We start from the raw sequence: 13,851 nt of genomic DNA, 5'->3' as shown, positions 1-13,851 counted from the left end.
ACTAACTGAGCGCGACCCGCTCTGGCTGGGGCTTTGATTTTCCCATTTACTCTAGCCTGCCCACCCCAGGTACGTGTCATTATCCCCATTGTTCAGATGGGGAAACTAAGACTTAGAGACTCCTAGGTCCTCGCCCTAGATCACTCAGCTAATCGTGGGGTGCCTAGAGTCGGCCCTGCTCAGGATGTTGGGAGTGGGCACCAGGAAGGCCAGGCTGGGGCTGAGCCTCCCTCTGAGCCAGCAAGTTGATGCAGACCCAGTGCAGGCCCGATCGAGCCAGAGGACGGCTTGGAGATGAAGATTTGTTCCCTAGTGGGCGACATCTAACTCCTCTACTAGTTCTAATCGTTTTCAAAATAAAGGAAACTAATCTGATTGCAATTGGGGTAGACGGTATTCACCCTATTTCTCTTATTCATTTTATATGGGTTGTCTAAATATCTCCTTTGTTCAATGCATTGATTAGGTTGTCAAGAAACCCACAGTCACAGGAGGTGACATATGCATGCCCAGAGATCTACCCAAAAGAATATAAGTGACAGCACCAGGAAGGAATTCAGAAGAGAAAACTTCATTTGTGGGAGGGAGTTGGGGGAGAGAGGAGAAGCAGTATCTGGAAAGGCTCCCTGGAGGAGGTAACATTTAGGCTGGACCTAGAAGAAACGAAGTGTGGATTCTCCAAGAGAGATGGGTTGTTTGCCAGCATACTGGCAAATCAAGGGGTGCCAGACCCAGTTAGGGACGAAGTAGGAGTCATACTTTCATCCCCTGCTGCCATCTCCCAGCTGCCCTCCTAATTTGATCACTGCGTTGACCACATTTTGAGCCAAGGTCCTAATCCCTTTTAGGATTGAAAACCTATGGCTTGAGAGTGGACACCCAGCAGGTAGACTTTGACTGTCTAGAACCTTGAATTTAGACCAAAGGGGACCGTCAAGGGCATGGATGGGAAAATGGCACTAGGGGCGCTCTCACCAGAGCTCCTAACTACTAGACCCAAGCATTCCCGCGCTTTTCCCAGAGGGATCTGATCTGAGATGTACCTTGGCCAATCTGCAGTTTGTCTTTCTGGAGTCACAGGCAGATGTAGACTGGGAAAGTGAAGACCCCCAGAGGGTGGAGAGGACTGGTTTCGGTTATACTTCCCCATGAATGATCTGTGCCTTCTGTCAGCAAAACAAAACAGCATCAGTCACACCAATTTAGTGAAGTCTCCAAACGTATTCTGAATGAAATTCTGCTCTTTTTTTTTTTGTACACAACCAATTTCTTCATTTGAAGTTGGATGTTTCGCAAGCAGAATGCAATTCCATTTCTCATTCCTCAAAGTTGTGGCCTGTGTTAACTTAAGTGGGCATTCACACAAGTATTAAGAAGAAAAACCATTCTCTTCTGGAAAATGGAACAAAGTAGCACTTCTCCAATCAGGGTGCAGATATAGAATCTGTAACAACAAATTAGCTCCCTAGTGCTGCGCATTTCCAGCTAGCATCCTGCCTTCCCTGTTTATAACTTTGGTGCCTGCAATTATTTTTATTTTAATTTTCTGTCACTTTAACAAAAACCAGAGCCTTTTCTTTTAATGTTTTGTACACAACATGTTCATTTTGATAAGATGTTCTTTCCTATCCTCTTTTAGCTTGCCTTTCCTTGTTTAGAGTTCTGTATCAGGCGTTTCTAATATTTCTCTCTCTTTTTTTAAGAACTTGTCCCTGTCTTGCTTTATTTGTTTGTGTGAAATTTAGTTTGAAAGGAGATCAGAGAGAGCAGGAGGGGTTTGTAATAAGAGAATGACCGAATGACCCAAAGGCTGATTATCTATCATTAACTGGAGACTTGGTGTACCCAAATTACCAAGGAGACCTCAGTCTGCCGGATCCTTACCCAGCTAGAAAGGCAAGCCTGGAATGCACACACTGAAACAGGCTCATGGCATTGCAACCGAGGACGCAGTTCACACAACATTTTCTTAAGGGGTTTTCCTGCAAAACTCAACTCAAGTTCAGTAGATAAATTTTTTAGATTCTGATATGTTGTACTCAGGTAAAAATCTCTGCCAAAAGATTACCTATAACATTTCTGTAACTAACTTTTTTGTGTTGTTTCATTAGGAGCAAAATTGCAGTTAATTGTCTAAGCTCCAGAGAATATTGAGAAATCAAACCAAGCTGCTTTTGATCTGCTCACACTGCTAAACCCAAGCCTTGTAAAAATCGAGGTTTGCCATTAATATTGACAATAAAAGTGTTTCTTTTTGTTAACCTGAAACCTAACCATCCTGGTGTAACTCCCCTGTCTATAAGCAAAGGCCCTGGAAGAATATAGGAAAGGTTTGGAGGAAACTGTCAGAGCTAAAGAAATCCATCTACATGAATTTGCAAAGGAAGCTATGGAACAGAACTTCCCAGGAATGCAACACTACAGTTAAAACTGGGAATGTTCCCGGGCCTCAAGTCAGAAGCAAATCTTTCAGTCAATTAAATGTTTTCTCTCCAAAGCCGCATTTGAAATTGCCAATTGCACTCGTATTTTATTCTGAACCCCATAATACACTGCAGACTAGGTGAAGTCCATTATTTACTATTTCCATAGAACACGTATGCAAAATCACACTTCCTCATCTGAATGTTGAGTGATTTCCTCCCGGCTTGAAAGAAAATATCGCTAGTGTGTATGTAATTTGCTTGAAGCAATAATTCGAATGAGTATTTAACATAAATCCTATGGGATGTAGGTTCTCAGACCAGTTTTGCTCTAAACTCTATATTTTACTACAAAGTAGCAAAGATTAACAAAGATCAGATTTACTGTACCTCTTAGGACTAGTATAATAAAGTTAATAATACGTCCCACGTATCTACATCATGCTGCTTCTTTGAGGCCTTCACGGGGTTATCTTATGGTCCCTTTAGTCTGAATGAGGATTTTAGATTTACAGACACACTTAGACACCTGGAAAAATATTTAGTTCTTCCTTATCAATGAAAACCCTCCAGTGCAGCAACATATCTACCAGTTAACATGAGGATCTAGTCATTGATTACTTAGAAAGAAAGGAAAATTCTACTGACTGTGGATATTAAGATTTTTCTTAAAAGACTTCAGCATGAATCAGTATCTCATTCTTCCATGCCAGTTGCAGATTCAGTGATAGGGAAAAAAAGAAAAGAAAAGAAAAAAAACCTTGTAATCCCAAATGCTGCTAGACGGCAAATTACAAGGGAGAACTGGAGAGAAGAAGAGAGAGAGGGAGGGAGGAGGGTGGAGGGAAGAAAGAAGGGAAAGAGGGAGAGGAGAAAGAGGAGGAGGGAATGTGCAGGCACTAAGCAAGCCCTGATTTTCTCCACCAATTTAACTGTTTTCTAATTAGAGCTGGACCGAAGGATTCATAAGCAATCAGCCCCTCCACGGTCATCATTCAGCTGAACTAGCCCCTCCCCCCTCCATCTCTCCATGTAGGGAAGAGAAAGGAAGAGGATCCAATCCCTAAATGTGCCACCCCCTTAACCAAAAACTTGCTTAAAAGAAGAAAAAACTTGCTTAAAAGAAGAAGAAGAAGAAAAAAAAGACCTCACAAGACACAAGGGCAGCTTTTCTTATTCTTCCTTTTTTGAAATAGACACTCAAATCCAACAAAATTTGATTCTGCTTTGCAGATGTGTACTTTGAGCAGCACGACACTTCTGGAGCCACTTTCACTTGGTATGTCTGTAGACAACTACTTCTCAAAGGCCAACAAGAAAAGACTATACAAGAAGAACTACACAAACAGGAAGGACTACACAACCCCAGTTAGAGGGAGACCCTTGCCACCACTCAGACAATATGCCTTGTTCTGAGCATCCTAAACATCCTGGGACTGAGTGGATAACATGTAAAATGACTCCACCCTACCCTGGTACAGAAAAGAATGCAGAGCTATCAGAGTGTCGCAAGAAGCACTGTCCTTGAAGCAGGTGGGCTGAGGTGACATCTTCAAGAACACATTGCTCCTTCTGTCACCTTCCAGGCTTGATGTTCTTTCGAGGGTTCTTAGCTTGTTCTGAGGCTTATCTCATGTAAGAGCATTAAAGATTCTTAAGGGAATGGTCAGAGTCACTTCCACTATGTTGGTTAGAAAAACAAGGTGAAACGAGATTTGAAAGACGATGATGAGAATTCAGCCATAATTCCCATGAACATAAAACGTGCATTTATGACCCTCTGGCCTGATTCTTTTTGGGTCCAGTTTAAACAGAGGATATAAACTGCCCTTGCCTTTGAAATAATAAACACCCTGAGACAATCTGTATTTTCCCTAAAACCTAACTAAAGATTTTTTTAAAATTAGTTTAAACCAGATTGATTTTTTCAAGTATAATAATATCTCGCAAGACCAAAATGTTTGCATGGCCATATTCAGCCTCTCTGCTGCTCTTTCAGTCTTTTTCCAGGGAAAGCAGTAGCAGTGACGGCAAAGAGACAAGAGACATGAGGAGCAAAATAAATGCTTGAACCGGATTCCGTCTATCTGGCTGAAGGCAGATGACATGTGCAGTACAGTAGGTACACCATCAGCTACAACGAAGGTACAGAATCCCAAACACCCAAACCTGGGCTGCCTCCTTGTGAAGCAGTTTCTGGACACGAGTAAGGCCGGTTTTGTCTCAGCCCTCAGCCTCTGAGGAGAGGCAGAGAAGCACTCCTAGCTAGGATTCCTCCACAGGCACCCAGAGGAGCCCCCAGCAAGCCAGTTCCCTGGGCCTTTGAGTACTTACACCATGTGCATCAGCAGCTACACTAGTGCAGCCCAGGAGTGAGGTCCCCATGCTGACATCGATGTCAGGGACTGTGCCTTTCTCCCTTTCTTCTCCCACTTTCCCTCTCATCACCAACACCACCCTCTCCTTCATTGCCACCACCGCCAACACCTCCATCACTACCACCAGGATGCCCAGGACACCTAAATTGGGGGCAAACTTGAAATGGCATCCTTGCTTCACAACTTCCCAAAGGAGCAGGCTAACCCAGTATCCTGGAAAACCTGGAACAGAACAGGCCAAAGGACACTGCAAGAGAAAAGTGGATGTGTTTGTGCATTTAGGGTAGAGCTCAACCAGTCAGGGCCAGCCTGGCCTCCCTGTGTCAGTTACTACAGTTGGGGACACCACTAGGGTTCACCCATTTGTCCCCTCTCATCAAGCCACCTTTCTAAGGCAGTGACCTCTGGATTTGGGTTTCTGAGCCACATCAAGTCTTAGGCCCTTGGACCACAGCAGTTAACTGATAATGACACTGTGAGTGAGAACTGATGTTCAGATTAGCATCTTTTATGATTTCTTTTTTCTGTACCATGCTGTCCATTTCCTTTACCACTTGCAATGCTATCTGGAGCCACGAGGTAATTCATTCATTTTTGTTTGTTTGTTTGTTTCAATTAAAAGCATGAGAAAAGCTAAATGTGGCAAGTTCTGAAGCTTTCAAAAGTGAGGCCACTCACCGCTGGTCTCTGGTGGACAGAGCATCTCAATCCCCAACTCAGCCCTCCTCTGGACTCTTCTTCCTCCCTTCAATTCCCAAAACTCCCTTTGGGTCTTAAAGCAGCCAACCAACTAATTTCCCTGAATTTTTATATGTTCCCAGCCCCAGTGCAATCTTACTTTGTCTACCTGCTCCCAAGGCCTAAATGTGTTTTTATAAACAGACTTTTCAAAAATGTATCAAATGTCAGAGAACTGAACTACCAGTATTTACACATTCGGGGTTTGCCTCCGGGTGAAAATGTAAACAGAACCCCCAACCACACTACCTGTATTCTTTCCTTGAAGAACCAGGTCTTTAAAAGGCTCTCCTTGTGCTCAAAATTGCAGACCCACGCAAGTTGGGGGTTTAGAGCGGTAGGTCACTATTTTGTTCCGAGCTCAACTGCAAGCCCCTGGCGCTTACCAACGAGCCTAGTTTCAGTTAATCCCTATTCTAGGTTCAATGCTTTAAGACGCTTGTCTGCGGACGTTCAAGGATGTTAACCCCTTTCCTAGAAAAAGAATGGGCCCTGCGCCGACTCTTATCCTGGGCTTTCAAGTCCCTGTCTCCTACCGCCCAGCCGCGGCAAACCTGAAATATACATATTTCTCAATCCTGCTGCCCAAGACTCTAGGGCTAGTGGAGGGCAGAGCCCGATCACAGAGTCAACTGCAACACCGAAGTTGGGCGCCCTCCATTCGCACTGACCTCGCCTTCCTGCCCCAACCACTTTGTCGGCGGTGAGCAAGGAAAGGACTGTCCTTGTGGAGTCCTTCGGGTGGGGATCGCTTTGTGGCCTGCAGCCGGACTCTGCCCGCCTCCAAAGGGCGATGCTCAAGGTGGAGTCTTTGGTCTCCCTTGGGCTAACCTGGCCTGACCAGCGGGGAGCCCCAGGCCGCCCTGTCCCGCGCTGGCGCCGCAGGCCCTCGCCTCCCTCTAATTTACAGCCCGCGGGCTCCTGTTGACACCGTTTTCCACACCGAACTCCTTCGGGTGGAATCTGCATATACACATCAGCCTCCCCTCTCGGCTTGGGGCCAAGCCTGGGGTGATTTCAGCTCCTGCCATTTACCACCCGCCCTTGCCGCACGTGAGCCTTCTCAAGAAGCTCATGCCACACGGGCGCTGCGGCCCGGGTGCCCCGCGGCCCGGTGACTTACAAGTGGAGATCCATTTTCCGTTATAATGCGTTCAAGATCACCAAGGCCGGCAGTCTAAACATCCACGAGCCGTCCTCCCGGTCTGCCTCTTAAACTAGCGTTTAATGGTTCCCCTCCGATAACTAAACCTGCTTTCCACAGATGCCCGCTTTTATGAGGGAGGCAGGAATGCAGAGATATATTTATATGTTTGTTCATAAAAACTGGAAAATAAGCTCTGAACACGCCGTAAAAAATATTCAGTTACTTACCAAACAGGCTAGTTAAACCAGGGGAACACCGATACCAGCCACACTACAGATTCGGGGAATCGAGGTGCCCGCACTTCAAAATCGCCCAAGGTCTTCGATGGGACTGGTGTCCCTGAAGGATGTGGAAATAACAGCATTTACAATCGGCTTGACATGTTCGCCCGGAGGACTCAGCCGTCATCTCCAAAGTTTGCCGCAATAACGTGAGCCACCCCAAACAGCTCTAACCGGGGTAACCTGGTGGGTAACTCAATAGCCACTGAGACCGGCGTTTTGAGCCTGTAAACGGGTCAAAGAAACACCCTTCTCCAGCCGCTCCTTGTCCCTGCTGGGGTAAAGAGCGCCAGCTCCCAGCCGCGCCTTTGTGGGGGCCCCCACCGCCCGTCACGAGGCTCCCGGCGCCCCTGCATAAAATTGTAAGAGGCTGCCTGCGTATATTTTCTTACCTCGATTACCTACAAAGCACTTCGAAAAGCAATACCTGCGTTTTCTTTCTTTCTTTCTTTTCAACCAGAAAAGAGAGCAGAGTGATACTGTACCTGGTTAGAGATTCTTCAATATTTGAGACTTGGGGGGAAAATATTTTAATAGTGAAGCATCTGTTAAACACTTGCATTATCCTCTGACTGATAAAAAAAAGTTTTTTTAACCCTCCCCCCCCCCCCCCCCCCCCCCCCCCGCCGCCAAGTTTTAATTATCTTATGGTTATGAGGAGGTAGCCAATCCTGGAAGAGGACCTCGGCAATTAGCAACGTGAACATCAAAAAGTTTTATTGCCGAGAGCTCGAGGCGCCGCCCCTGCCGCCCGGGATTGGCGTGAGGAGCCTCTGACGACATATATTAACCCGAGCGGCCCTAAAGATGTAGCTGTACATGGAGATCTTGCTGGGAAAATCCGCTTGCTCCCCTCACGTCGTCCAGCCCAGGAGAACCACCGCCGTCACCCCGGAGCTTCCTCGGCCACCGCGCAGAGCCCTCCGAGAGCCCGAGCCGCGGTCTTCGAGCTCCAAGGCTCATTCAGGGCCCCAGATCCTTGCCCCGAAAGGAGAGGATCTGAGAAAATGGATGCACTGAGACCTCTCTGAAAACCCTCCGAGAGAGCCCGAGAGGAGCGAGGACACGTTACTCGCAGCTAAAATCACATTTAAGGACCAAAACAACAACAACCAAAAATTTCATTAAAACAATAAGCGCCCAAGAACCCAGATCGGGCTGGTGGGGGGAGGAGAAGAGGCGGGAAGGGGAGGGTCGCACGGAGGTAGCTTTGAAGTGAGCAGTCGACCCCGCCGCCCCCCGGCACAGCTGGACCGGCTCCTCCAGCCGCGGCTCAGACTTGCCCCTGGATTCCGGGTTAGCTTCGGTGCCAGGACCGCGGCCCGGGCTTGGATTCCCGAGACTCCGCGCACCAGCCTCGCGGGAGCCCCGGCACCTTTGTATGAGCACGAGAGGATTCTGCCTCCGCGCAGCAGCCCGGGAAGCAGGAGCCGAAGCGGGGGCCGTGGAGCAAGGCGGGAACCGGCGGCGGCGGCGGCGGCCAGGGGCGCACGGTGCCAGGACCAGCTCGCCGCGCCCCATGGGGAGCCGGTGGCCGCAGCGCTGCTGAGGCGGGCCCGGCTGGCCAGGCGCGGGGACGGGACCCGGGCTGCAGCAGCCCCCTCTGCGGCTGCCGGGCGGGCCCGGGCGCCCGGGGGCTGGGGGGTGGGGGGTGGGGGAGGACGCCGAGCGCTGAGGCAGGGGCCCGGGCCGAGGGCGCGGCGGGGCTGCGCGCACGCTGGGGCGCGTGGAGGGGCGCGGAGGGCGAAATGAGTCTGGTAGGTGGTTTTCCCCACCACCCGGTGGTGCACCACGAGGGCTACCCGTTTGCCGCCGCCGCCGCCGCAGCTGCCGCCGCCGCCGCCAGCCGCTGCAGCCATGAGGAGAACCCCTACTTCCATGGCTGGCTCATCGGCCACCCCGAGATGTCGCCCCCCGACTACAGCATGGCCCTGTCCTACAGCCCCGAGTATGCCAGCGGCGCCGCCGGCCTGGACCACTCCCATTACGGGGGGGTGCCGCCGGGCGCCGGGCCCCCGGGCCTGGGGGGGCCGCGCCCGGTGAAGCGCCGAGGCACCGCCAACCGCAAGGAGCGGCGCAGGACTCAGAGCATCAACAGCGCCTTCGCCGAACTGCGCGAGTGCATCCCCAACGTACCCGCCGACACCAAACTCTCCAAAATCAAGACCCTGCGCCTGGCCACCAGCTACATCGCCTACCTCATGGACCTGCTGGCCAAGGACGACCAGAATGGCGAGGCGGAGGCCTTCAAGGCAGAGATCAAGAAGACCGACGTGAAAGAGGAGAAGAGGAAGAAGGAGCTGGTCAGTACCAGGGGGCGGCAGGCGGTGGGGCTGAGGGGGTCAGGGAACTGGTGCTCCCGGCCTCTTTCCAATTGGGCTGAGAAATGGCATCTCGTGTTCTTTGGCTGCGTCGCGCGCCAAGGTTGTTTGCACCAGGTTGTGTAAGGATGGCTTCCGGCATAAGCAGAGAGTTGAGGGGAGGGTGTCAGCAGGAGGAGGAGAAGGTTAGGGATGCTTTGCGCTGGTGATCTTACCTCCGGGTTATCGCTGCTCACCTAGTACTTAGGACGGATCTTGAAAACTCTGGGTCGCGATCGATCGCGATCGCACTGGTCTGGATGCCTCACGCCGTCTCTGTTAGACCCTTCTTTTGGCCTCCAATCCAATCTTGCTTTCAGATGTTTCCAGAATAAGTCTCGAAGAAGCCCTCGATTCCAATTATTTCACTATTGATCGCACCCCCTACCCCACTCCCAGAAGGAGGCTGCCAGAGACTGAGCCCTGAATTTTGTGGTTGTTCTCATACTATGCCCGGAAAACGTAATGGTAAACATAAAATAAGTACTTTTGACTTCAAAATACAGCTCCAATTTTTCCTTGGCTATGACGTTAAAATGTAATTTCCCAGATGAGTATATTCCATTGGCATTTCTAATTTTATTTGAATTAGCCTGTACATTTTAAGGGGGAAAAGGCATTACTATGGTCATTGTTATTAAAAATAACACGAAAGTAAATCGAGCCGCTTAAAATTTCCTCAGATTCCTACCAAGTGCCCACAGGGCAGTGGTGCAGGATAGAGCTATGTCCACGAAGGGCCCGGAAAATAATTGCATTTGTCGAATTTTTCTTCTTTGGCCCCTGCAGCCCTTTGGTGGCTGCATAATCGAGTGACCTCCCGAATAACCAGAGATTTCAGAAGCCTTGGAGGAGAGGCACTGCTGAGCTGGAGGCCGAGAGCCTCTGGCCGAGAGGCCCAGGCAGAAACAGAGGCTCCTTCGCCCTATTTTTCCTAGATGTGGATCTAGGATTGCTAATGAAAACAGAGAAACCAGACTTAGCGCCGACTCCAGCTCCCGCCCCTACATCTGGAGTAAGAGAAAAGGCCCCCCGCTCCTCCATAAACGACTCGAAAACGGGCGGTTGTTTATAAACTTGTGGATCCGGTAGTTGAGCGCTGCAGCGCCGAGGCCTCCCCGCCGGCTAGGGTAGCGCTAACCTTTGTAGCTTCTCTGCAGGGGCTGGGACTCCCCCATCGTATCCTTTCCTCTCTGGTTCACTGTCTCCTCCGGCCCAGGAAGCTCCGGGTTGGTGTGGAACCAGGTATCCTCTCTGAATTTCTCTTTCCACTTTTCTCGCCCTCGCCTTTCCTCTGTCCAGAACGAAATCTTGAAAAGCACAGTGAGCAGCAACGACAAGAAAACCAAAGGCCGGACGGGCTGGCCGCAGCACGTCTGGGCCCTGGAGCTCAAGCAGTGAGGAGGAGAAGGAGGAGGAGGAGAGCGCGAGTGAGCAGGGGCCAAGGCGCCAGATGCAGACCCAGGACTCCGGAAAAGCCGTCCGCGCTCCGCTCTGAGGACTCCTTGCATTTGGAATCATCCGGTTTATTTATGTGCAATTTCCTTCCCCTCTCTTTGACCCCCTTTGAGGCATCCGCTCCCCGTCTCCCCCTCCAAAAAAAAAGTGGATATTTGAAGAAAAGCATTCCATATTTTAATACGAAGAGGACACTCCCGTGTGGTAAGGGATCCCGTCGTCTCGTAGATTCTGTGTGCGTGAATGTTCCCTCTTGGCTGTGTAGACACCAGCGTTGCCCCCCGCCAACCTACTCAAGCCCTTCCAGATAAAGACAGTGGGCACTAGTGCGTTTGTGAAGTGTATCTTTAATACTTGGCCTTTGGATATAAATATTCCTGGGTATTATAAAGTTTTATTTCAAAGCAGAAAACAGGGCCGCTAACATTTCCGTTGGGGTCGGTATCTAGTGCTATCCGTTCATCTGTGGTCGTTCCCTCTTTGAAGATGTTTCCAACAGCCACTTGTTTTGTGCACTTCCGTCCTCTAAAACTAAATGGAATTTAATTAATATTGAAGGTGTAAACGTTGTAAGTATTCAATAAACCACTGTGTTTTTTTTACAAAAACCCTAATCTTTTAATGGTTGATACCTCAAAAGAGTTTTGAAAACAAAGCTGTTATACTTGTTTTCATAATATTTAAAATATTCAGAAGTAAACTAAATTATCATGATTGCCTCTAACTTTATTTTAAAGACTCAGTGGTTCCAACCAGTCACCCTGACCTGCGGTCTACGCAGGAGGAGGAGGTGCTCTTAAAGAGAAGTGTCCTTGTTACAAATCCTGCAAATGGTCTGGGCTTTGTCGGTGTGGTTTCTCCTTCCCTCTTCCCCCAGCTGGAGAACGCTGAGTAGTCTCTAGAAGGAAGATCTGGGCTGGAGAACCCAGTCCGGCAGTTCGCTCAGAAGGTGTAAAGGTGCTCTTGCTTTCCTGAAATCAATCAGAAGCCATTTCGTGAGGCCGTCAGTTTTTGTTTGGAGAGTGTTTCTGGTGGAGGAGTTGTAAGGAGAACCCCGGCATTATTGCTGCAACGGGAACTAGTCTGGGGTGTTTAATTCAAACTATGGGGCTTTCATCCAAGAAAAAAAAAAGGAAAAAGAAAAGAGAGGAGAGGATTTTGCTTGTATTCTATACGGGGGCTTCTCATCTGAGCAGGCGGGAAAGGGGGGTGGAGGGAGTTTCGAAAAAGTCCATGATTAGGTAACAAGGAATTTTACGTCAAGTAAGAAATCGTGAACAAGACCACGGATTTAAAGGGGGGCGAGGGGCGGGTTAGATTTACAAGGAGTTACAGGGAACTCAATATTAACTGTGCGGTGTCTGAAGTCTCCCCGGCCGCAGCCCAGCGAAACAAGCGACACCCTCCCGGGACTACCGGCAGCACGGGACCCGGGATCTCTCCCTGTTGGGTCTTTGGGCTCCCTGAGTCCCAGCTCGTCCCAGAAGAAAGTCCCAGCGGCCTCCTTTGCCTGCAGCCTTGGCGGAAGCTTGAATCTCAGCTCTAGAAACCGGAGAAACTAAAGTGCCTGTGCAGGCTGCGGGAAGGGGGGAGGAGGCTGGGAGGGATTTTGGAAGGGGGTGGGAGGAGGAGAAAGGTGAACCGTATTAAAAAGTGGTTTGTTTCATGGAACGCCGCGTATATAAATCTGGTGTTGGAGAGGCTTGCCAGAGGGTTTCCATCCTGGAACCCATCCTCAGGGTGATGTTCGCAACTTGGCCTCGGGCACAGACCCTCCCGCGATGTCCCAAGGGTTCCCACGCCTAGCTGGTGTCCACTATGACCCCTCTGCCTGCAGCAGGCCGAATCAGACCCGGCATGGGCGAATTCAGAAGTGCCCAGGGAGAGACAAGCTAGAGGCTCTGCGGACTTCTGCGGGCGGCTGACAACGCGAGGGCGAGGGGTTAGAACAACTCGGCCAAAGCGATCTGAACTTTCTCCCCTTGGGTCAGCCGGCGCTGGGCCGACCTGGTGGGCGCGGGGCTGTGTTTACAGACACTTGCCTTTGTTTATAGCATGGGGAGGAGGTGTGGGGCAGGCGCGCCCTGATTTTCTGTTGCTCTCCCAATCCTCCTGCGTTTGATCCAGTGGTTCCCTCCCTCTCCTGCTTCCAGTTGTCTTCCGCGTCTTTATTTTAATCTGCTCAGGAGAAAGCCATCAGGTCCTAGACGTGGAAGAAAGGAGCCTACCAAAGTGTTGGAGTAAACAGTGGCGGAGGAGGTGAGGTTTTAAAAACAGGAACCGGAGAGGAGTTATCTTCACCATGCACCTACGCTTCTCTGCACCTTGGGTAGCTGGTCTCCGCCATCTGGGCCTTAAGGCACTTCTGCAGATTTAACACTTTCTCTGGCTTATTAAACAACAACAGAGGGAAACCAAAAGACCCTGGCGCACCATTGCTACGGAGAAACTTGCTAATACACTTGCTTTTTAAACCTGCGCTCCTCTTTGGCCCCGGCCAAGCACAGCCTGCCTCCTCTTCCTCAGGGCCAGCAGCACTAGGCCTGGTCACCCCACCCGCCCTGCCATTTCAACTCGCCAGAAACTCTAACCAGCCAGACACCCAGCAGACCGGACACCCCAGACGGCAGAATGCCCAGCTGCCTGACACTGCAGGCGGCTGAACCCCCTAACCAGACGCACACCCCAACTGACCAGATGCTTCAACCTGCAGGACACCCCAGATTATCTGTCACCCCAGCCGCTCTCAGCCACCCAACATCCCCGCCCCAGGTTGTCAAGTCCCGGGAAGTGAAAGGCGTACTGGGCAGACGTTTCTTCTGAGCTTCCATGCTCTTCTCTTCCAACACTTATTTCTCTTTTAACATTTTCTTCTTTGTTTAAAAAAATTTTCCAAGCCTCTACTTGCGGGACTGGCTAAAAGGCCTCTGTTTTAATTGCTCGGATAATGTGGTTGCTGCCATTTTGTTAAGAGCAATCACTCCTGCAGGGAAATCACAAGCGTTCTAGACAGGCCGGAGCCGACAAAAATGTAGGATTTGACGTTAAAAGCTAAATGGGAAGCTG

General features: G+C 50.0%; 1 protein-coding gene and 1 long non-coding RNA gene across 4 annotated transcripts in view; one reads left to right on the top strand and one right to left on the bottom strand.

Annotated features, from left to right (window-relative positions):
• The window catches only part of LOC101129401 (uncharacterized), a 61,081-nt gene extending 50,355 nt beyond the window's left edge, over nucleotides 1-10,726 (bottom strand). For 2 of the 3 annotated variants that reach the window (XR_010133539.1, XR_010133537.1), the window contains exons 1-2: nucleotides 9,166-9,289; nucleotides 6,914-7,025 (exon numbers count right to left, since the gene is read on the bottom strand). This is a non-coding gene — a long non-coding RNA (uncharacterized lncRNA). Of the gene's footprint in view, nucleotides 1-6,913; nucleotides 7,026-9,165; nucleotides 9,290-9,503 lie in introns of those variants that run through there. The other variant, XR_010133538.1, reaches the window with a different exon arrangement.
• HAND2 (heart and neural crest derivatives expressed 2) lies at nucleotides 7,774-11,393 on the top strand. The gene is made up of 2 exons (XM_004040639.5): nucleotides 7,774-9,270; nucleotides 10,630-11,393. Exons 1-2 carry the CDS (start codon nucleotides 8,716-8,718, stop codon nucleotides 10,726-10,728), a joined length of 654 nt encoding a protein of 217 aa, XP_004040687.2. The 5' UTR covers nucleotides 7,774-8,715; the 3' UTR covers nucleotides 10,729-11,393.
• The last annotated feature ends 2,458 nt before the right edge of the window (nucleotides 11,394-13,851 follow it).

Source organism: Gorilla gorilla, chromosome 3, assembly GCF_029281585.2.
Source record: "Gorilla gorilla gorilla isolate KB3781 chromosome 3, NHGRI_mGorGor1-v2.1_pri, whole genome shotgun sequence".
Lineage (NCBI taxonomy): Eukaryota > Metazoa > Chordata > Mammalia > Primates > Hominidae > Gorilla > Gorilla gorilla.
The sequence above is the reverse complement of the archived record's forward strand: the minus strand, read 5'-3'. Positions and strand labels throughout refer to the sequence as shown.

What these genes read in the sequence shown, in the direction of transcription:
- HAND2 (XM_004040639.5), top strand. Translation starts at nt 8,716, where the DNA reads ATGAGTCTGGTAGGTGGTTTTCCCCACCACCCGGTGGTGCACCACGAG. An exon ending in AGAAGAGGAAGAAGGAGCTG is followed by an intron (nt 9,271 to 10,629) that starts GTCAGTACCAGG and finishes TCCTCTGTCCAG; the next exon opens with AACGAAATCTTGAAAAGCAC.